At 34.8% G+C, this 23,545-nt stretch overlaps 3 protein-coding genes across 3 annotated transcripts; all 3 read left to right on the top strand.

Moving 5' to 3' along the window:
* Window positions 1–610: 610 nt before the first annotated feature.
* On the top strand, window positions 611–4,354 carry LOC113705229 (zinc transporter 4, chloroplastic-like). Its single transcript, XM_027227013.2, has 4 exons — window positions 611–954; window positions 1,091–1,148; window positions 2,361–3,040; window positions 3,642–4,354. The coding sequence occupies exons 1-4, from the start codon at window positions 940–942 to the stop codon at window positions 4,095–4,097; spliced, it is 1,209 nt and encodes a 402-aa protein (XP_027082814.2). The 5' UTR covers window positions 611–939; the 3' UTR covers window positions 4,098–4,354.
* A 6,181-nt stretch (window positions 4,355–10,535) lies between these two features.
* Window positions 10,536–14,261, top strand: LOC113705656 (zinc transporter 4, chloroplastic). The gene is made up of 4 exons (XM_027227574.2): window positions 10,536–10,690; window positions 10,865–10,922; window positions 11,680–12,368; window positions 13,559–14,261. Exons 1-4 carry the CDS (start codon window positions 10,676–10,678, stop codon window positions 14,012–14,014), a joined length of 1,218 nt encoding a protein of 405 aa, XP_027083375.1. The 5' UTR covers window positions 10,536–10,675; the 3' UTR covers window positions 14,015–14,261.
* Window positions 14,262–19,307: 5,046 nt separating this feature from the next.
* On the top strand, window positions 19,308–23,382 carry LOC113707283 (probable beta-1,3-galactosyltransferase 12). Its single transcript, XM_027229534.2, has 7 exons — window positions 19,308–19,861; window positions 20,616–20,768; window positions 20,851–20,933; window positions 21,010–21,109; window positions 21,222–21,335; window positions 21,641–21,783; window positions 22,943–23,382. The coding sequence occupies exons 1-7, from the start codon at window positions 19,440–19,442 to the stop codon at window positions 23,029–23,031; spliced, it is 1,104 nt and encodes a 367-aa protein (XP_027085335.1). The 5' UTR covers window positions 19,308–19,439; the 3' UTR covers window positions 23,032–23,382.
* Window positions 23,383–23,545: the final 163 nt, after the last annotated feature.

The raw sequence follows: 23,545 nt of genomic DNA, 5'->3' as shown, positions 1-23,545 counted from the left end.
ATTCATGGCTATTCATACATATTCCAGTCACATTCATGGCTATTCATACAATAAATGCATTTAAGTGTTAAACTATATATATATATATATATATATTTAATGCACGTCTGGACCATCCATAAGATTTTTTTTTCTTTTTACAGTTTTTTTAACGATTATTCAATATTAGCATACGTAAATTACACCCAACATGTGAACGTGCACCGTTTGTGAAACTTTCTTTTCTTTTTTTTTTTTTTTCTTGGTTGGTTTTGGAAAAAAAAAAAACATAAATTCATGTTCTACACAGCAGGGGCACATGCAAAATCTGGCCCTGAAATTAAACCAGTACAATGAACTGGTACAAAACAAAAGAAACACAGTACAGTACATACTACTATACATTATGCAGCAGAAACTCCTTGTACTTGTCAATTGTCATAATCACGTTAGAAATTTCGTTAGCATTACAACCAAGTGTCGACACTCTCCCCATCATTGCCCTCTCAAATTCAACTACTGTAGCCTGTACCCATCTCTCCCATCTCTCCAAGTATTCCCAACTATCAACTATGTCGACATCTCAACCCAACCTCAAGAACTTTCTGTCGTCTGCTCTGCTGTGCCTATTATGCCTGTGGCTATGCAGTATACGCCCCTATTGCTTCTCTTTTTCCTTCTCTTTTTTCTTTTTTCTCGTACGTGATGGTAGTTACAATTCCCTCAAGAGCACGGCTCTTCAATTGTCAAATATCATATCCCATCTCCTGAAAGTGTGTCGTCATCTCTCATACTTTTTGGCCTTTTCTTTTGTGAATTCTTGTGGCCGTCAGGATCGCAGTGGAGGTGGAGGTATAAATAGCTCAAGTGCTGGGGAATCCGTGTTGCGATTCTTGTTCATTTTAGGACTCTCTTGAGGAAAGCACAAGAATAACGAAACTCATTTTTTTCTTGCATGCCATGTCTTCCGTTGAGGTTAGGCTTCTCTAACTAAGCTACTGTGTTCTTATTCTTTCTTCCTCTTTCCTCCCTGCCATGGCTTTAATCTTCTTTCAGCATTCTTGGTTATTTTCTTGCTTCTGATCTTTATTTGGATTTTGTGGTATTTCAGGATATATTGCCTTTGATTGAGTTGAAGGGAATTACAGAGAATTCTCGGGCTTCTGCTGGTAAAAACGAGAACTTGAGATGCCCTCCTCTTTATTTGTGTAGAAAATTGAGAAACAACGGGAAGAATTTGGTTATCAAGTTGGTTCTTGCATGTTTTGCTTCCTACTTGTTCAAAATTCTCGTTTCAATTCATAAGTAGCCATCTTTTTTATTATGTTGTTCTTATTTTCTGATTTAATTGTAGATTGATAAACATGAGATGGCTAATCAAATTCTTCTCGTTGTTGGTGCTTTGATTTCGCGCAATATACTTGTGAAATAACACATACAGATAGCAGACGAGTTGATATTCCTGCATTAGTTTTCTGTGTTGAGTGTTTGTTTGGCTTCTCGAACGTCTGAAAGTTCAATTCAGGAAACTTGATTATAAGTTTAATTTGGGATGAAAGTAAAGTAGACTCCTTTGCTATGTTACAGTATAATCACAAAGAGAGTGCATGTTCTTGAGCTGCATGCATGTGAATTAACTATATACTTCTTTTGAAAAACTAAGACCTAGTCAAACTAAAATTTTAAAAATAGAAAAATTAACTATAAGGTGTGAGAAGTAAGTTGATGAAAGAACAAATTTCATTTCAATATTGCATCAATTGGAATCAAACTTTTGATCTAAATTTTTTCTTTTTATTTTTCTTTTCTTGGAACATTTTCAATTGATCAATATTTTTCCAGTATTCTATAATCTTGGATAAGCTCGGTTTAACAGTTTTTTTTTTTTTTTTGCAAATAAATTTAACATAGATTAAAAATAGTTTGAATACAAAGTTCACCATTATTAGTCTTTAAATTTAGAAAACTTAATAAAATCGAATTAAGAGGAGACTCCAAACCTTATAAAGAAAAAACTTAGAATCAGACCCTCCCAACACCCTTCCCACTCGCCTCTTTTGATGCTTGTGTTACCTCTACATAATTAATAAAATTTTGACTTAAAATATGGTAGACTCGTACTATTATGTATATTTTCCCCCTCCCCCCCCCCCCCCCCTTCCCAAAAAAAAAAAAAAAAAAACCAAAAATCCTGGTTCGTCCCTGCGCTTGTCCATTATTATAGGTCAATAATGCCATGGTGGTTATGTTTCACTAGAATTTTTCTTGATTGTAGAGCAGAAAGTCTCTTTTGTTGATGACTTTTAGATCGTTTATAATCGTGTTGGTAGTTGAAATGCACACTAAATTCTGAAGTGTCTTCTATCTGGGGCTTCAAAAAGGCTCCGTTCTGCAGGGCGTCTCTCAATCCATGGCGAACACAACCCGTACCAGTCATCTTTCTGCATTGGACAGCTGCCGCGATGAGGGAACAGCATTCACCTTGAAAATGGTGGCGATTGCAGCAATCCTCTTTGCTGGGGCATGCGGTATTGCGATACCCTTGGTGGGTAGGAAGCGTAGGTTCCTTGGAACAGATTCCAACCTTTTTGTCGCAGTCAAGGCCTTTGCAGCTGGCGTCATTCTCGCTACAGGTTTTGTGCACATCTTGCCAGATGCCACGTTAAGTTTGACGGACCCAAGTCTGCCTGAAGTTCCATGGCACGCATTCCCATTTTCTGGATTTATAGCAATGATGGCAGCATTGGTGACTCTTCTGATTGAGTTCGTTGGGACCCAGTACTATGAGCGTAAACAAGAGAAAGAAAGCAAAATTGCGCAGGTTGATTCAGTGGACGTGTTGGAGTCGGGAACTGCTCCGAAGGTGTTTGGTGAAGAAGGTGGTGGCGGCATGCCCATTGTGGGGATTCATGCGCATGCAGCACAGCATAGACATAGCCATCCTCAAGATCAAGAAGCTTGTTCTGGAAATAAGAGGGTTCATCCACATGGTCATTCGCATTCACTTGATATATATGATGGGAATGAAGAAAGTGTTATGAGGCATGTAGTTGTTTCACAGGTACTTCAAATTGCTTTGTTTTGTGTATTTCATTCCTTTCGGCAGCATCTCTGCACTTTCATTGCTAACACTCTTCGAAACATTCTTGTTTGTGCTCTCTGTATGTTGTAGTTAGCTTGTTTGAAATAGATAGAGGATTGGAGATAAGATTTGGACTCATGATCAAAGACCATAGAAGGCTCCCCCATTCATTATGCAAGCTTTACTTTAGGCTCTCATTGTCAGCAAATTCTTTAAATCTTTGCAGTGCTTGACTGCTAGTTCAGCGCCGTCCTCTTTTCCTGCGGAATTTCTTCCACATCCTGGTGTGCTTGAATGATAAAGTTCTTGTGGCTGAACTAAATATTGTTTTGACCTTGTAGAAAACCACAGTATTATCACTATTAAGCTATGGACTGAAACGGGTTTCCTGATGTTATGGACTGCAACGGGTTTTTCTTGTGTTTTATGCAATTGAATGTGAACCAAGATGGTTGAACATAAACATTTTTTCCCTCTTTTAGGCCCCATATTTACATCAGGATTACAATCTTTTTTTTTTTTTTGGGCATATCGATTGAAAGTTTATCTGCATTTCACTCCTGTCTCTTGTAATTGACAGGTCTTGGAATTGGGGATAGTATCACACTCAGTGATCATTGGGCTGTCTCTTGGAGTATCGGAAAATGCATGTACCATAACACCCTTGATTGCGGCATTATCATTCCACCAGTTCTTCGAAGGGTTTGCTCTTGGGGGCTGCATCTCTCAGGCCCAGTTTAATATCGTCCATGCTTCCATTATGGCATGTTTTTTCGCCATCACAACCCCATTGGGAATTGCAGTGGGGACTGGGATTTCTACCATTTACGATCCAGAGAGTCCAAAAGCCTTGATCGTTGAAGGCATCTTTGATTCTGTATCTGCTGGAATTCTTATTTACATGGCCTTGGTTGATCTAATTGCTGCTGACTTTTTGAGCAAGAGGTTGAGCTGCAATACAAGACTTCAAGTGACTTCTTATGTTTCACTGTTTCTGGGTGCAGGGTTGATGTCCTTGCTTGCACTTTGGGCTTAATTAAGTGTATTTAGGTCTATCTGCTTTTGTTTCTTTCTGCTTTTCGGTTCTTTTGGGATTCCCCCCCGCCCCCAAAAAAACTGCATTGAGAGCAGTCGATACAAGTCATCATCACACTTATTTCCCTTCTGCCTTTGGAGGGGCAATTGTAATAGCCTTGTAATTTGCAGAACGCAACATTTTCGGAAAATTTGATTTCCGGAGTTTCTGAATGCTCAACGATTTCACCCTTCCTTGCCTTGTTAATTAAGGCAATATTTTCATGTTCATGAGGTTATAAAATGCTTGAACCTGGGATAATCTATTCGCTGTAACCATCGAACCATTGGCTCGGTGGCCACGAGGAGGGTTTTGAGTCCCTCTTGAAGTGCTGATTGGAGGATCAAATCCCCTCGCTAGTGTGAAAGCTTCTCAAATCCAACGAGTGAGGCATCCGTGCGATCTTACATTTTTTCTACAAAAATTTTTAAAAATAATAATCCAAACGGAGCCTTGACTTCTCAAATCTAAGGAGCGAGGCATCCGTATGGTTTAGAGGTGTTGACGTAAAGGATAACCTGTTGATAGTAGCTTGTCAATTGGGCTTTGTTAAAACCGAGTCGTAGTTGAAATAAAAATGAGTCTCAAGTTATTTAAATTTCTGTCAGACCTAGTTTATTTAAACCTCCGCCTTAGTTTAAACTTGTGTGAATACCCATTCTACGCATATGCATGCTATTGACATTATTGAAAGAAATTAAAAAAGGATGTGAATTAAAAAAAAGGTAAAAAAATTGTACCAACATAATTAAAATTTAAGATATGTCGAGCAATCGTTCAAAGCGTGATAAATTTTGTACATCATTCAAAAACTACGTTTTTGCGGAAGATGGATCTTGAAATAATAATAGAAAGTTATATTAGAAAATGAATTATATATGGATAGAAATAAATGTAATCGCATATTTTATTTGATTTTAAAATGAAATAGTTACAAACATTATACATTCGATTTGATAATATTGTATGAAAGCCAATATTGGTGGTTTAATTAAATCTATTGAATTTTGTGAAGTTCATACTATAAAAAAATGTTCAGCAAGACTTATCTTTTCTTAGAAATGAACTTGCTGAACCTTTGTGAATCTTAAATTATGAAATCACTGAATAAAAAAACAAAGTACTACTAGCCTAAAAAAAATTATGGATTTAAAGGGTTTGGGAGAATGATGAAAGGAAAATATAGGATAAAGCGTATTGTAGGGAGGCTTTTTAGGATGATTAAATCAGAATGCTTATAACTCTTCATTCTTTTTTTTTTATATATAGAATTTTGATTTTTTTTAAATTGTTATATATCCTTTTATGTCTTTTGAATTTAAAAGTAAGAAATGGTCCACTTATATAGGAATTTTATTTGAAATTTATTAATGTTAGGGTAAATGAATAGGAAAAATCACCAACCCTACTAAAAGTAAAAAAGTAAATAATAATATTTTACCCTTCAACTTAGTAGTCCTAACTGAAAAGACAAATTATATAAAGAGAAAAAAGAAAATAATATTCATTAGTCATGGATTTAAAATATCAATAATGATTACCACTTGTGAATTTTAAATTATGAAATCACTGAATAAAAAACAAAGTACTACTAGCCTAAAAGAAACAAATTATGGATTTAAAGGGTTTGGAAGAATGATGAAGGGAAAATAATAGGAAGTTGGGTGGCAATGATAGAAAACTAGAGGCTAACTATAGGCGAGAAAAAGATAATAACGAGAAGTTGAAGAGTGGTGAAAAAGTCAAAAAAGAAGGATGAACTATTACAAGATTAGATGGAGAGAGGGGAGAAAAAATGATGGGATCGTGGGGATATGACAGGAAAGATAACACCGTAGTAAAATGTCTGAAAGTCATAGAAAGCAGCAGATAGCCAGTTAGCAGGTAAAAGAGGATGGAAAGGATGATAGTTTTTAATAATTTTAAAAATTTTAAAAACACATCTTACAAAGATTATTTTAAATCTATATTAAAGTTTATGAAGAACATTAAGCACTCAACAATTTTAGGATTACAAGATGGGAGAAATAATTTTCTAAAATCAAGGAAAATGAATTAGTTATACTTTATGTTTTTAATGTTAAAAATTTTGATATATGGGTACAACAATGATATATTGATAAATAAGTTTACAATTGCTCTATCATATAAATCACTATAAATTAAATTATTTTATTCAAATTGTTATCATATATTGATAAACAATAGGTTAACAAAATTTGGTTTCAACTTATTTAAGATATTAAAATTAAAAAGTCCATTTTGTATTTATGAAATAAACTTTTTATTAATATGTGAAGCATACACTTCTTTGAATTTTTTTTTGCCTTTGTCATATACTTTATTCTATACTATAATATATAAGTATTGTTTTTGAATTGAAATACAAATCCGTGCACAGCACGGGTCAGAATACTTGTCTATATGTATTGTGGGAGAGGTTTTAGTGAAGGCCTCTTGGATGGCTTCCAAATCTCCCATACATTTTTTCTAGATTTTTTATTTATTTTAATACATAAATTCAATTTAAAAAGTTTGAAATAATGATTTACAACTAATCCTATGGCAATTCAAATTTAAAATTTAAAACTTTCTTTCCCACTTCAAATGAATGCTTAGTAAATTGTTTATAGATTGTTTTTAGACTTCAACCCCTTTTTCCTTCCATAAGTAAAGAAAATAAATTTGGATAATTTGATTAGTCCCATATTAAAATCATTCACCCCATTACAACTTTAACACTTTAGCCTATTTTATTCCTTGCTTAATAAAAAGATTGATTTATCAAATCTAAGGAATAATGTGATTAGTCCCATTTTTTAATCATTTATATAGTAACAATTTTAGCACTTTCCTTCCAGGTATATACATAGATTTGTCAAACATTCAGTTGACATATCCAATTACAACCATCCTTTAACCATTTTACCTATTGCAACTAAATTAAGTTTTTAGCCTTAAACTTATCCTATTAGATGATTATTCCAACCATCCCTGAAAACTACGTTATGACAATAAGATACGTAGAATTGTGGAAATTGTTATTTAAACGGGCTCCTAAATTTTGGATATGTGATTTTCGTAGTAGTGAGTTTCTTAAATTATCAATTAGTTATTACTATCAGTCATGTTGTCAGTTTTAGGCGTTATTACTATCAGTTTTTGGATGAGATTTTGCAAGGATGATTATTATCCGCTAATTCAAATTTTGGAGTTTTGATTTTATGGGTTAGTGGATCACGTAAAATAGATAGTGAGAAGGGATAAGGAGAAGCAATAAGCATTATTGAATTAAAATAAATTCAAAATTGTAGTAAAATGAGATTCAGATTTCTGACGCTTGTGGAGGCTTCTCGTAAAAAACCTGTCCTCTAATACGTATAGATGGGTCAAACTATTTAGATGGTCCAAAAATTGGGAGGTTAGTTCAAAACATGTGCAAGTGAACTGGATTCGTTAAAATGTCACCCCATATAAGCAATTGATTTTGGTCTAAAATTGTTTTCACGCGAAAAATATAACATCCAACCAAATGGTTCATAAAGGCCATTTGAGTTTTTTTTTTTTTTTTTTTTTTTTCAGAAACGATAGAAATTGCCGCTTGAGTTGAACAGAAGAAAAACATAGCGTCCTTTAACCTATTAACAAATATTTAGGTAAACCTGACCTATTACGTGATCATTGATCATATGGTATTCTTTGTTCAATATTTCCACCACATGACACATGGAATGTGATAGACCGAGCTGCTGCCTAACCTAACTATTCCGATTAGTGTGTACTACTTGTTAGAATCTCTTTTTTAAACTATTGGGTTTCTTTAGATATCAATTTTTTTATTTTGTAAATATTAATTTATTTGTATCATAAACATATTTTTTAAATCAATTATGAAGATACAATGGGGCAATTATACCCACTAACCCACCGGAATATGCAATTTACATGTACGAATTCTTATATTTTCCCTTATAATTAGAAAATATTGCACTTACTGTCCTTTAATAATATATTTATTTAATGTTATTCTTTGTTATCATTTTATATGCACCATGTCAACGGTTTTAAAAAAAAAGACCCACTTCACTTCTTACAAATAAATAAAAATCAAACAACAAAGACTCAATTTTACCTTTATTTTTAATTCCTCTTCTCAATGTGCTCCTAACACACAAATCTATTTGAAAAGTTGCCATAAATTTTTTCCCTTCTACACGCTGAAATTCACAAAAATTGCTAGTTCTCTCTTTGTTTCAATGTTACAAATAGAAAAAAATTATTATGAATTTGATAGATAAACTATAATTTGCTCTTATTGATTAGAACACAGGAAATCGCGTAAACCATATATAATATTTTAGAAATTCGATTTTCCTATGGAAGCAATAATAATCATGCTCGAGTTAGTCATTTTTACGTATTTATAGTAGGCTAATAAAATAAATTTTCTCACAAGATTTTCTAATGAAAGATTCTTCTCTCCTAGTGTGACTTTTCCTCTCCTAAATCATTCTTGTGAAAATTTTATTCTTTTCTAAGATTTTTATTTATTTTTTGTTATATCTATTGATTTTAGATCTGTACGTATCTATGTCATGTTTGATTTTATATATTTCCGTCATTAATGTATATTAATTGAATGAAATGATCTTTTCTCTCTCTCTCTCTATATATATATATAAAATAAAAAGGTAGACTAAGGTAGATTTCTGCGGTAATTATATACTCTTCTGTTATTGTTCTATATATCCTCTTATTTCATTTCTTTGTTATTTGGGAGCTCATAAAATGCATGCCAATCAAAGAACACAAATAATGGAAAATTTTCCGTAACACTGAATTTATGTTGAAGCAAATATTCAATGAAATTTAGAGTGTTTGATTTAGTACAGCGAGCAAGAGGGCATAGCAGCAAATTTAAGATGCATTTTTTTTTTGGGTAGAAAGGGAAAAGGTGAGGGATACAACGAGGCTCTTGAAAAAACAAGACTAACACTTAATTAACAAAGCTATATCAATTTATAAAAGGTTTCATGTCATAAAAGAAAATTGGAGTTAGGGGAAAAAGATTTTTCCTTTTTCAAGTTTGTCGAAGTGCCCCGGTGCATATGTTCATCAATGGTAACTAAATTAAATCAACACAATCACTAAAATTTTTGTTAAAAACATTAGTAGATTTCGAAAATATAATTAATCAATTAATCAATAATCAATTCTAAAATTGTATAACGAAAATATCAAACAGTATTGGTATTTCGAAGGGTTAATCATAGTAAATCCCTTAAAGTATAGCACATTTTGCATTTTACCCTCTAATATCATTTTTTTTAATTTGTCTGTTTGTCCCTAAAACCCTTAGTCAACTCTAATTTTTTTTATACCGTTCAAGACAAATAATGTTTTAAAAAATAATATTCCTATGCGAAAAAAATTATTAGTGCAAAATTGAACTATTCGGTCTATAGATTGGGTTTATTTGGATTATTTGAAAATTTTTTAGAATAACAGCACTTTTAGCGATTTGATATTTGTGAGACAAAACGGCGGTTGAAAAAATAAAAAGATGATCGGAAAACGTGTTTATATTTTTAAAAAAAATTAGCAATTCATATAAATTTTATTATCATCTAAGTATGGTATATTAAAAGAAAAACTCTGGAAATTTTAAAACTCAAATCAACCATATTTCTCTCTTTTTTTTTTTTTTGGACTCTTGGAAGAACCAAAAAAAAAAAAAAAAGCCTCATCATGTACATGCAAAATCTGGCCCTGAAATTTAAACCAGAACAAAATAAAAACAAACAGACAAACAAAACAAAAAGGGGCGTTAGCTGGAGGAGACAATATAATAACAGAAATAAAAACAAACAAAAAAGTGCGTTAGCAGGAGCAGACAGTATAATAACAGCAAAAACTAACAAATAAAAAAGTTCCCCTTGCTATGCTATCATGGCTAACAAATAAACAAAAGAAAGCTAGTAGTACATGATCCAACAAATATTATGAGTACTTAATTATGAGTACATTAGAAATTTAGTTAGCGTTACGTCGAGGTGTCGACACTCAACCCCCCATTCCTCCCCCAAATTCAACTATTCTGGCCTATGCCACTCTCTCCACCCTCTTTCAGGATCCTCCAAGAATGTCGACATCCCAACCCAACCGCAAGAGCTTTCTCCCATCTGCTCTGCTCGCTCTTGCTGTGCTCTGCCTGTGCGCCCCTTGCTTTTTATCTTTTTCTTTTTGTTTGTACCAATCGGTGGTTACATTTGCCACAAGAACGCGGTTCGTTGATGTCACATCCCCAATCCCAAACAAAGGTGGTCATCATCTTTCATACTTTTTGGTTACCTTTTTTCGTTCGTGAATTCTTGATGCCACCAGGTTCGTAGTGGAGCTGGAGGTATAAATAGTTCCACTGTTGAGAAGGGTGTTGAGATTCGTGCTGATTTTATTACTCTCCTGAAAAGAGAGCTAGAGGGTTTTCAAGAGAATACCGAAACTCATTTTTTTGTGCACCCCTTGATAGCTTGCATCCCATGTCATTCATTGAGGTTGGGCTTCTCTCACTGTTGTACTCTGTTCTGATCCTTTCGTCTTCTTTCCTCCCTGCCTTGAGTTTCCTCTTCTTTCAGCGTTCTTGGTTACTTTCTTGCTCGTAATCTGATATTTGGGTAGGTGGTTGTTGATCAAGTTGTGATTTTTATTGGGATTTCTTGGTGTTTCAGGATATATTGCCTTTGATTGAGTTGAAGGGAATTACCGGGAAGTCTCGGGCTTTTGCAGGTAAGAACGAGAATTTGATATACCCTTTTCTTTATTTGTCTAGAAAATTGAGAAACAACTGGAAGAATTTTGGTTATCAAGCTGGTTCTTGCATGTTTTGCTTCCTATTTGTTGAAAATTCTGTTTCAATTCATAAGTAGACATCTTTTTTTATTATGTTGCTATTATTTCTGATAGTGTACATTGATAAACGTGAGATGACGAATCAAATTCTTCTTCTTCTTGGTGTTTTGATTTCATGCAGTATATTTGTGGATAACACAAATATGGAGCTGAAGAGTTGATATTTCTACCTTAGTTATCTGAGTTGACTGTCTATTTGGCTTCTCGAATGTCTAGAAATTTCAATTCTAGAAAGTATTTGAGTTGACTTAATTATTAGTTTAATTTGGGATGAAAGAAAGGTAGTCTCCTTTGCTATATTACAGTATGATCACAAAGAGAATGCATTTTCTTAAGCTGCATGCATGTGAATTTGCCTCATCATTCACTTTTTCTGTTGTTGGAATCGTGGAGAAAACAAAAGTTGTGTGTCTTGTGTTTTTGTTCAATATCTTTCTCAATTACAAAAGAATGGTAGGACGACTGAAGTAATTGCTGCTTGTCCATTATTATAGGTCACAAATGCCATGGTGGTTATGTTTCACTTGAATTGTTCATGATTGTAGAGCATGACTTTTAGATTGTTTATAATCGTCTTGGAAGTTGAAATGCGCTCTAAATTCTCTGGTGTCTTCCATTTGGGGCTCCAAAAAAGGCTCCTTTCTGCAGGACCTCTCTCAATCCATGGCAAACACGACCTGTACCAGTCATGATTCTGAATTGGACAGCTGCCGAGATGAGGGAACAGCATTCACCTTGAAAATGGTGGCGATTGCAGCAATCCTTTTTGCTGGGGTATGCGGTGTTGCAATACCCTTAGTTGGTAAGAAACGTAGGTTCCTTGGAACAGATTCCAACCTTTTTGTCGCAGCCAAGGCCTTTGCAGGTGGCGTCATTCTCGCTACAGGTTTTGTGCACATGTTGCCAGATGCCACGTCAAATTTGACCGACTCTTGTCTGCCTGAAATTCCATGGTCAAAATTTCCATTTTCTGGATTTATAGCAATGATGGCGGCATTGGGGACTCTTCTGATTGAGTTCATCGGAACCCAGTACTATGAGCGTAAACAAGGGAAAGAAAGCCAAATTGTGCGGGTTGATTCAGTGGACATGGAGTCAGGAATTGTTCCGGCGGAGAATGAAGGTTTGAATGGGAAAGTGTTTGGTGAAGAAGAAGGTGGTGGCATGCACATTGTGGGGATGCATGCACATGCAGCACATCATAGACATAGCCACCCTCAAGAGCAAGGAGCTTGTGCTGGAAATAAGAGGAGTCATTCACATTCACATGAGATAGATGATGGGAATGAAGAAGGTAGTAAGAGGCATGTAGTTGTTTCACAGGTACTTCAAATTCCTTTGTTTTGTGTGTTACATTCATTTTGGCAGCATCTTTGCACTTTCATTGCTAATACTCTTCGAAACGTTCTTGTTTGTGCTCTCTTTAAGTTGTAGTTAGTTTTTTTTGAAATAGATAGAGGATTGGGGATAAGATTTGGACTCATGATCAAAGACCATAGAAGGCCCCCATTCATTATGCAATCTTACTTTAGGCTCTGACTGTCAACAAATTCTTTATATCTTTGTGGGGAATAAACCTAAATTGACAAAATTGAGGGATATTTGGAACTTCTTGGTTCCCAAATTCTAGCATTTTATTGAAGAGATCTGTGAAGTTTCTCTAGTTTTTATTGGAGGCAAGCAAACTTGATTTCGTTATGATCCTACTTGAGTGATACTCTTCTTATACCAAGCTTTTCATCTCCTTTTCATTCTTATGTATCATACTTGGTGCTGATGCCTGCTAAATGTTCACAAGGTGGATCATAAAATTTGGCCTTTCTTACTTTATGATGACCATTTATTCATTCTCCAGGTGTAGAATATTTTATCCTACTTTCTCCAGATATTAGCTCATTATGAAATGCATTTCATAGTTGTCATCCAATGAAACGTCACATGGAACAAAACTTTAGAGAATTTGTGGAGTAATAGTTCTTTCGTGCTAGATGTTGCTATGATTTAATATTTCCCCTCCCCCCTTCCCAGATCCTTTTTTTCCTTTGAAAATGGAGTCTGCACATCATGTATATTATCTCATTAATCTCCCTCGTTCCAAATTTCTCTGGGGAATACAAGTCTCAGCTGAGGGCAGACTGGTGTGCTGAAGGGTGGCTTTTGCAGTGCTTGACTGCTAGTTCAGCGCCGTCCTCTTTTTCTGCAGATTTTCTTCCACATCCTTGTGTGCTTGAATGATAAAGTTCTTGTGGCTGAGTTAAATATTGTTTTGACCTTGTAGAAAACCACAGCATCATCACTACTGAGCTATGCGCTGGCTTTCCTGATTTTATAGGTTTTTCTTGTATCTATAGGCCAAGATAGTTGAACATAAGCATTCCCCCCTCCCCCTCTCTCTCTCTCTCTCTCTCGGCCCTATTTTTACTCTGTAGTTGCCATATCACAATTAAATCCATTTTTATGTATATAGATTAAAAGTTTATCTGGATTTCACTCATGTCTCTTTTAATTGACAGGTCTTGGAATTGGGGATAGTATCACACTCCGTGATCATTGGGCTCTCTCTTGGAGTGTCACAAAGTCCATGTACCATAAGACCCTTGATTGGGGCATTATCATTCCACCAGTTCTTTGAAGGGTTTGCTCTTGGAGGCTGCATCTCTCAGGCCCAGTTTAAAACCGTCCATGCTACCATAATGGCATGTTTTTTCGCCATCACAACCCCACTGGGGATTGCAGTGGGGACTGGGATTTCTACTAGTTACAATCCAAACAGTCCAAGAGCCTTGATCATTGAAGGCATCTTTGATTCTATATCTGCTGGCATTCTTGTTTACATGGCCTTAGTTGATCTAATTGCTGCTGACTTTTTGAGTAAGAGAATGAGCTGCAATACAAGACTTCAAGTGGCTTCTTATATTGCACTGTTTTTGGGTGCAGGGTTGATGTCCTTGCTTGCACTTTGGGCTTAATTGGGCGTATATAGTTATAGGTATTTGTATTTGCTTTTGTTTCTTTCTATTTTTTTTTCGGTTCTTTTGAAGGACCCCTCCCCGCCTAAAAAAAAAAAAGGACTCCACTGAGTGGTAGTTGATGCAACAAGTCATCATATACTTACTCTCCGTCCCATTGAAAGTATCATACTATTTATTTTGGAATGTTTTAAAATATTTGTTATCTTATTGAAGTTAAAATTACATTTGATCTTTTTTTTTTTAATGTTATTCCCACCTTTACCTAATATTTCATATTAAATTCAATTTTGGATTTTGCTTTTTTTGTGGGTAATTTTAAAAACAAATCCACTATCATTGAACTGCTATTCTTAAATTGTTGAAATTCAAAAATGTGACAAATAATCTAGGACGAAGGGAGTATTTTCCTTCTATCTTTGGAGTGGAAGCTTTTGGCAAGGGCAACGTCGTAATTTGTAGTCAATATTTTTGAAAATTTCATTTTAGGAAATTGTGAATGCAAGTTACTTCCCTCTATCTTATCTTGTTAAGGTAATATTCTTATGTTCACGAGGTTATAAAATTCTTGAATCTCGAATAAACGTTTAGTAATAACCATTGGCTACGGCCACTAGAAGGGTCTTTAAGTTCCTTTTAGGGTGCTGATTGGGAGATCAATTCCGTTCTGATCAATTTCTGACAAGTCACTGTAATTTTGGACGGACGAAAATGAGCCGAAGTCATTTAAATTTCTCCCAGCCCTAGATTATTTAAACCATCGCCTTGGTTTAAATGGGTCAAGCTATCAGGGTGGTCCAAATTTGGGAGGTTAGCTCAAAAAATTGGGCGGTGGCGTGGCCAAGATCAGCTGATCCAATAATGTCTGCAGCGATTTACACTAAAGACCGGGTTTAGGGCAACTCAAAGGCACTCTCACTTATTTTTTTCTTTGCTTGATATCGCAGTTATCAAAACTCAGTGACCATAAGAAAGGGACTAAGCTCCTCTTTGGATTGGAGATCGACGTTGCGAACCCCACTCTTTTAAAAATTTTAAAGGAGATGTCAGAGTACTCCTTTAGTTTAGTTAGTTCTATATAGGCTCTCCCTTCCTCTAGAATAAAATAAATTCCTTTAGTTTAGTCCATAGTTATTAAACCCCGCCCGGCCCGGCGGTCGAACCGGTCAAACCGGTGAACCGGGCATTGGACCGGGCTGGATTTTGAGTTAGATCGTTTGAGCAATCAATCCGTTGATTAGTCAACGGACCGGGGGTTCGACCGGATTAAACCGGAAACCCGGCCGGTTTTATCTAGAAACCGGGTTCCTAAGAAAAAATTTATGCCTTTGATGGGATTCGAACATTGGACGTATGAGCATTGCAACAACGCAGATACCACCAAGCTACTTCACAGTATGGTGCTAAAGTTTCTTACTTATAATATATAAACCTTTTTCAATTTTTTTTTTATTTCTCTAAAACAAATTTATTTGGAATCTTTTAATAAAAATTTATGACCCCCAAACTCTATAAGTTATAAAATAAACTTCAAAAATAACATATTACATAATTCATTTTAAAGACAAATATTATTTTTAATATTTTTTTGCACTTAAAACTTATAAATAAGTTAGATAATTACACTGAATATAGATAAAATTTTATACTTAAAATTTGGTGTATTACTAAATAACTTTATATTTTATTGATTCTTATATGAATTAATTATTTTATAGCAAATTAAATTATATGAGTATTTGCTATGACATTATTTATTACAATTTATATCTTATATCTTATATTTAAAATTATGAAATATAATATTTAAATATATTTAGTGACCCACCGGTTCAACCACTCACCCACTGGTTGAACCAGTAACCCGTTGATCCACCTCGTTCGCCGGGTTCCCTCCCGGGTTGGGTTTAATAACTATGGTTTAGTCAGGTCCATATAGGCTCTCCCTCCCTCTAGAATAGGATAGATGAAATTATACAAGTTATACAAATATTATCGTTGCAAAAAAAAAAAAAAAAAAGATATCGCAGTTATTAATTACCAAACCATACTGTGCAAATGAATTAGATTTGTTCAAATGCCAATCCATCTAAGAAATTGATTTTGGTCTAAAGTTGTTTTCATGCGTAGAGTATAACATCCAGCCAAATGGTTCATAAAAGCTAGTTAAGTTGAACAGAAGAATATTAAAGTGTCCTTTAACCTATTGACAAATATTTAGGTAAACCAGACCTATTATTTGTTCAGTGATCATAAGGTGTTCTTTATTCAATTTTTCCACCACAAAATTGATTTCTCTCTCTTTGTTTCATTTTTACAAATGGAGAAAATATATTACGAATTTGATAGAAGTTACAGAATCCTCTATCAGAAATTTAAATTTGACGGAAGTAGCATAATTTAATATGTTAAGTTTGCCCCCAAGGCCCCCCAGTAATTTGTATTTCAAGTTATGCCCTTTTTTCAACCATCTTATTATATTTTCTGATTTCATTTTTATCTCATATACATAAGGATGGCATCAATGGGATGCTCTCTGAAACCTCTATTACTAAATCCTTACGCATTTAAAATAAGTCTTTTTTTTTAAATTCTATCATTAACCTTATAGGTTCAATTGTCATTATCTAGCAAAATCTCTCTTACTAAATTATTACACATTTAAATAAGTCTCTTTTTAAATCCTATCATTAACTTTCTCCTTTTTCTTTCTTTCTTTTCTATCGAAAAAAACTCTCTAACTAAAACTCCTTTCAACTCTCTCATGGAGAGAGAGATCAGATTTTTCTGATCTTTCCCTATGGGAGGATCCCTCTCTATAGATTCTTTTCATATGTGTGAATAAAATCTCTTCTAAGATTTTCCAATGAGAGTATCTTCTCTCCTTAAGGTTGTTTAGTGAGAGTTTTTTTCGCTCCTAAATTTTTTTAGTGAGAGTTTTATTCTCTCATAAGGATTCCTAGTGAGAGTTTTTAATAATTTTTTATTTATTAGATCTAAGTTTTTTTTAGATTTTGATTATCAGATCTAGAATTTTTTAGATCTATTTGGTAGATCTCACCATGATATTTGGATTTGAATCAGTTAATCAACAGATTTGACGATTGGAAGCATGCGCAGATGTCCATGACCTTACAAGTATTTTGTCTCATTTTTTAAATTTGAAATTTTATAATGTAATTTTTATTGTTCATCGAGTATCCTTTATCTAGATAATATAATTTCTGCCATTATTACAGATTTTAATGAAATTATGATATTTTATTTAAAAAAATTCTATCATTAACCTTACAGATTCAATTGTTGTTACAGATTGCTTGTGGTTTGGAATTAACAGTTGGATGCTTTCTACTCGTTACTCAATTTTATGGGTTAATGGTAGAGGTGGCAAAATGGGCGGGATGGGCGGGATTTGCTTGAGTTTGTGATGGAACCGAGTCATATGGGTTTGGGCCCAACCTTACCCATATGTGTTTTGGGACTAATTTGGGCGGGATCACTTTGGGATGGGTTTAGATTGATCCCGCCCAATACCCAAATCTATTTTCTACATATTTTTTTTCCTTTAATTCATTTTTATTTTTTATATAATTTTAATATTTTTGATTTATTAATTTTTTTTTAGTTTTATTAAATAAACATGCAAGTGCTTTATACTCAGGATTCCCATAAAAAATTGGATTACCAAATAAAGGAAAAAATAGATATACAGTCATATTCCAACATATATCAAGATGGCCAAGGTACTTAAGGTGTTGAATATTTATTCTCATCATTGTCCAAAGATGACAGGTCTAAATTGACTGAAATGTTGAAAATTCTTGTGGATAATGACTAGGAAAACTACTAGATTATATTCTCTAGTATGACTATAAAAATTGTTAAAGATAATTTTTGAATCTAAGACTCCGTTTGGATTGGCTATTTTTTCAAAAAATAAGTTTTTCAAATACAATGTTACAGTAATATACAATAACTCAAAAAACATTCCATCCATATTAGTATATCAAATATTTCAAAAAAATTTTATAGTAAAAATTTTTCATATACACTGCTATAATAAAATATTTCAAAAAAATCCCCCAAAAATAGCTAAACCAACAGAGCCCTTGTTATTAACTTAATGGTAAGAAATAAATAAAAGGGTAAAAAGGAAATTCTAAAAAGTAACATTAGATTGTTTATATCAAACTACTTGCTGCTACTTTTATTATTGTAGAGATATTGAACATGCTCGCTTGTGGTTCGGGATTAACCATCAGATGCTTTCTACTCGCTACTCAATTTTATCAAATCATTCATGAAACTACGATACACATATTTAAATAATTCAAAAACTCTAGAAGCCAAAAATTTAAACTTTTGTTAAGCCAAAAATTTAGTACATCGAGATTAAAACGTCCCATCAAAAAAAAAACATAAGTTAAAATCATGATTTCACAATCCTATCACATACAACTTCTTTTCTTTTCTTTTCTTTGAAAAAATCACTTCAATGATTGTCTCCAAATGGTGAAAATGAAATATGAACCAAATGAGTTAAGAATGCCTTAGAAGATAAAATCGAATGTGCTTTTTCTAACACCTGATGATGTCTCTGTATGTGTATGTGGGGTATCGGTTTTTTTTTTTTTTTTGGATCTCTTTTCATACTCTTATTGGATTACTCATCACTAACCTCTCTTCGATACTAAATTCTAATAGATAATTACCATCTAATCCCATTCTATTTATTATCATCCCTTTGCATATATTGGTCATGTTTGGATTGCAATTTTCTGAAATTTTTGTAGAAAACATACTGCAGTAATAATTTAATATATGTAAAATAAAAAAGTAATTCAAAAATATGTTCACGGAAAATACTCTGGGTTTAAGATCTATGAAGATCACGGAAAAGTAATTCACCGAAAGATCGTGGATCTTTACTCTGGCTTTAAGGTCTATGAAGAGCCTTTCCTGTCATCAATTGACTGAATAGGGTTTCTTTGTGGGTCTCCCATGGATTGGCCGGTTTCTTGATGCTTCCTGCGTCATTGAGTGTAAGTGCGTGTGTGTGTGGGTTTCTACCACAAGGGAGAAAAACAACACATCACCAAAAAAAAAAATTTTTTTTTTCCAACACGACATTTTGGTTACCCATTGTGCTCTTTAGAACGTTTCCCAGAAGAAATTCATATTCTTGGTTACACGTTGCCTTGATCACTTCGGTCTTCAATCTCAGACTAGCTGTACAAGTACACAGTTCAGCAGTAGTATCTGAGCTTTGGCAAGCTTCAACTTTCGATAGATCGAAGCAGAAAGATTCATCACTTCCGGTCAAGTCGTGAAAGTCTAACGTAGTGCGAAATCGTCATCAGCAACTTCTCCCTAATTTCGCCTTCCAAAACTACCCCTCCCCGTTACTCTCTCGAAATTTACTCAAATGCCCCGTACACACTCTCACCTGCCACTCTCCACTTCCGACGAGTACTCCAAGACCGGAAAGACTAAAAGGCCCCTTCAAATCCCATCCCGACCTCGGACTCCCCTGCCCATTACCGTAATTTCAGCTCTTTGCTTCCTCATCGGCGTTGCCGGAATCAGCCTCTTTCTCCTCGCCGTCCTCCGCCCCAGGCCCGCTCCAGTCTTCCGCTGTGGCCGCATTCAGGACACTTTCAGGGCCTTCTATTCTCTTTCCAGCGCTTGGCGACTCGGAGGAGGAGACTCCGGCGTCGGAAATGCCACTGGCATGGAGCGGCGGAAGCTTCTTGGGTTCGTCGGAATTCAGACGGGGTTTTCCTCGGCAGATCGCCGGGAGGCCTTGAGGAGTACTTGGCTCCCTTCTGAGCCTGAGGGTCTTCTTAGGTGCTTCCAATCAGTTCTTCTTTCTTTTTGTATGCATTGAGCTTGAACTGGTTCAATTGGGCTGCTTTTCTGACGCAATCCAGTTTGCTGGGAGAAAAAAATTTATAAACTAATCAAGAGGACAAAAGACTGGTCTAATCACTCTATGATCGATTTTTACCAATTCTTGATTGTAGCAGATTTCAGTATTCATCCTTGAGACCAATTTCCAGTCAAGTTGGTCAAGCCAATTACTGTTAATTTTCCTACTGTAATTTTCCAAAATATTGGTTATATGCTAACAAAAAAAAGCTTGATTCCCTTACATGTTTTAGAAGTCAGAATGGATGGTGAATATGGATGGTTATTGTCGTTAATTGTATTGCTAAAAGGAAGTTCTCACGATGTTAGCCTATGCTTCTTGTACAAAATACAAGTAAGAAAAGGATAAGAAAAAATGTTATGTTGGATATAATATATTTTCTCTGGCTACTTGCTTCTGATGAACTTTCAACACCCTCCAAACACTTTTGGGCCCCTTAAAAAAAGGGAAGAAAGTTAAGAATTATCTTGGTCGATTTAAGCAATTCAATGTCCTTTTCTTTAACTCAAGTATGAGGTAAGATCTTCCGTATCTGGTGCTGGGCTGCTTAATTTTGAGAACCTGTATACAGTGGCATTCTCTCAATGATTAATTTGGCATGTTAGTAAGAACCGTTTTCTAGAATTTTACAATAAACTGACCTGCTGTTATGCCCGTCATTTCTAACCCTAGATTGGAGCAAGCTACTGGTTTGGCATTTAGATTTGTCATTGGACGATCAAAAGACACAAAGAAGATGGCTGAGCTTGAGAAAGAGATTGAGAAGTTTCAGGATTTTATGATCATTGATGTGGAGGAAGAGTATTTCAAACTGCCATACAAAACGTATAGTTGAGCATATGGTTTCTTGTTTTGTATCATGGGATTTAAGCAGCTTATTTATCAGTGCTTTTGCCTCCTATTGTAGGTTAGCATTCTTCAAGGCTGCCTTTGAGTTATTTGAAGCTGACTATTTTGTCAAGGCTGATGATGATATATATCTTCGTCCGGGTGAGCTTTTTTCTGGATAATCCTCTGTCTCCAGCTCATGAATCTGCATCGTATTACTAATACCTCGCTCCATCAGATCGACTTGCAACACTATTGGCTAAGGAGAGAACCCATAAACTCAGTTATATTGGCTGCATGAAGAAGGGACCTGTGATTACTGACCCAAAACTGAAGTGGTAGGGCGTTATGAATGAGTCTTTTCAGCTATAAGACAGAGAATATTGAGGCTAAAAAGTCTTCATCTTTGGTACCATTTACCTGAACTTTTTGTACCATAAAAACTTTCAGGTATGAGAAATCTGGACATCTAATTGGAAATGAATACTTCCTGCATGCTTACGGTCCTATCTATGTTCTTTCTGCAGAGGTGGTCGCATCCCTGGCAATTGCAAGAAATAACAGGTGTGTAATATACTATATGGATCCATGTATTATCTTCTTTGTAAAACCTCCTATCAAGTGTGCACTTCTTTTGATAATTGTTCTCATAATTGTTTTGTTGATTGTTCATCACTTGATAGTTGCTGTTTCTCTTAGTTATGTTGCAGTCTGCCTTTCCTATAACTTGTATTGGAGAAGATCTTGACAGACATCTTGTGGAATAAAAATGCATAATTTGATTACATTTCTGCATGCTTGTTCTTCCAAACACTCTTCGGTTTATTTCTCTTAGATCACTGATCAAATTATACACAATTGCTTTACAGCTTGAGAATGTTTAATAATGAGGATGTCACAATTGGCTCGTGGATGCTTGCTATGAATGTTGACCATGAAGATAATAGAGCAATATGTGATCCTCGATGTACTCCAACATCAATCGCAGTTTGGGATATCCCAAAATGCTCAGGTGCTGCTATGCTGTTATACCTTTTCATGAGATCAAAATAATTTCGAGTCCACATTGGAGTTTACTGTATTTTTGTCTGTAACATGGTTAAAGTCGCAAAATGTGGAGGTACAACATGCATCTCCGACAGATTTCTGCCTATATATCAAGCTTATGCTAAAATCTTAACCAATTTCTGGCATACTATAATATCTACATCAACAAGATCATAAAAAACATAGATTGGCAGCCTGTGTCCGACCTGATTGCCTGATTTGTGCTGAATCGTCTATCCTTCTCCAATTTTTTCCTTCTGATACAAGTCAGATAATTTAAAGTTATGAAACTACATGGTTTTTTTTCCCCTTAATTTTCAGAAAAGAATAACAATGTAGTCTCTAGTTCATGACTCGCATTAAGTTGAGTTAGATTATCGGGAGACAGCCTCACGAAATTCAAATCTCTCTTAAAGCCTTCTACTGCTGCACTCACCTTTGATGCTACGGGCTTTCCTCCACAAAATCTCTGCCCATCATCCTTGTATTGTTTCGACTTGATGCAATGTCTGTGGTATTTCAACATCACCATTTTGTAGTACATGTCATTGGATGTGTTTTGTTCTTTGGCCTTGTTCGGCCACAACAAAGTGATGTTTAGAAGGCAAGGTCATTGAGGCAGTTAACATTTAATCAACAGGCTCAGTGCGTCAAATTAATTGAAAATAATATTTCCTGAATGTATCCTGTTCTTACATGTAATTGGTAATAGTACTTTCATGTTCTTCTGTATTGTATAACTTTCAGGTGCAGCGATGAATGCAAATTACATATTTTACTTCATGATATAGCCTATTGCTCTATCTCAACCATTTGAAATAATGAGACGAGTCTTCTGCTTTATGGCTTTTAGTTAGTTCATGATAAACAAACAATATACAGGTCTTACTGTTATATTTCTCAATAAAAGAAGGATTATATTGCTCCACTCATTTCTATCGACTCATTATTCTGTTACCATGAATTACGCATCTGGATTTCAGGATTCTGCTTTTACTGAATTTTGATTGTTTTAACCTTCTTCTTATTTTCCTTTATATCTTCCTAGTTATGTTATCTTCAAGATAAAGATGTATTTTTAAATTTGGGTGGTGCATAACTAGAGATTCTGGTCAAATGCTTAGGTCTCTGCAATCCAGTTACGAGGATGAAGGAGCTTCATAACACCAGCATGTGTTCTAAAAGTCCCACATTGCCACCTGATGATAGATAGGCAACACCAGCTACTGGCTGCCTTCTGCCCACGATTACCTGGAGAATGGCATATCTGCATTCTCATTCTTCCAAATGCTTTTTGCTGTATAGTGTAGTATCTGCAGCTAACTATATCTTGTACTATTTGTAATCATGATAGTTGATACTTCAATCCAAACCTGTTTTGACTATACCCAATTACGTTTCTTGTCAGGGCTATTGCCAATTATGTATCTTTTCAAGTTCGTAGTTTCTTATCAGTCAATCCCTCTTCCATTCAACCAAATTCAGGGCTTGTATAAAGTATCCTTGCTTGTAAAACATATCTGTTTTATTTTTAGGAGAATGTATGAGCAGCTTTTTTTTTTTATTCTCCACACATTCACATTGTGTAGATTTATTTTTATTGCCTTTTCTTTTTAAATGCCAGCCGTTATTGTTACGGGCCTTATGGCTGACCTCTCGGAAGCATTTGCCTGCCTCACTACTTAAGTTTGTTTGGATATTGAATTTATTTGTAAAAAATTTGTTGC

The sequence above is a fragment of the Coffea arabica genome, chromosome 8c (genome assembly GCF_036785885.1).
Source record: "Coffea arabica cultivar ET-39 chromosome 8c, Coffea Arabica ET-39 HiFi, whole genome shotgun sequence".
Classification (NCBI taxonomy): Eukaryota; Viridiplantae; Streptophyta; class Magnoliopsida; order Gentianales; family Rubiaceae; genus Coffea; species Coffea arabica.
Note: the sequence above shows the minus strand (reverse complement) of the source record. Positions and strands in the feature narration are given on the sequence as shown.

Bases quoted from the DNA above. Each gene is read 5' to 3' on its own strand.
- LOC113705656 (XM_027227574.2), top strand. The intron at 10,923-11,679 runs GTAAGAACGAGA...GCTCCAAAAAAG, and splicing joins GAAGTCTCGGGCTTTTGCAG to GCTCCTTTCTGCAGGACCTC. The intron at 12,369-13,558 runs GTACTTCAAATT...TTTAATTGACAG, and splicing joins GGCATGTAGTTGTTTCACAG to GTCTTGGAATTGGGGATAGT.
- LOC113705229 (XM_027227013.2), top strand. The intron at 1,149-2,360 runs GTAAAAACGAGA...GGCTTCAAAAAG, and splicing joins GAATTCTCGGGCTTCTGCTG to GCTCCGTTCTGCAGGGCGTC. The intron at 3,041-3,641 runs GTACTTCAAATT...TGTAATTGACAG, and splicing joins GGCATGTAGTTGTTTCACAG to GTCTTGGAATTGGGGATAGT.
- LOC113707283 (XM_027229534.2), top strand. From the start codon at position 19,440: ATGCCCCGTACACACTCTCACCTGCCACTCTCCACTTCCGACGAGTAC. The intron at 20,769-20,850 runs GTATAGTTGAGC...CTCCTATTGTAG, and splicing joins TTCAAACTGCCATACAAAAC to GTTAGCATTCTTCAAGGCTG. The intron at 21,110-21,221 runs GTAGGGCGTTAT...AAAAACTTTCAG, and splicing joins ACTGACCCAAAACTGAAGTG to GTATGAGAAATCTGGACATC.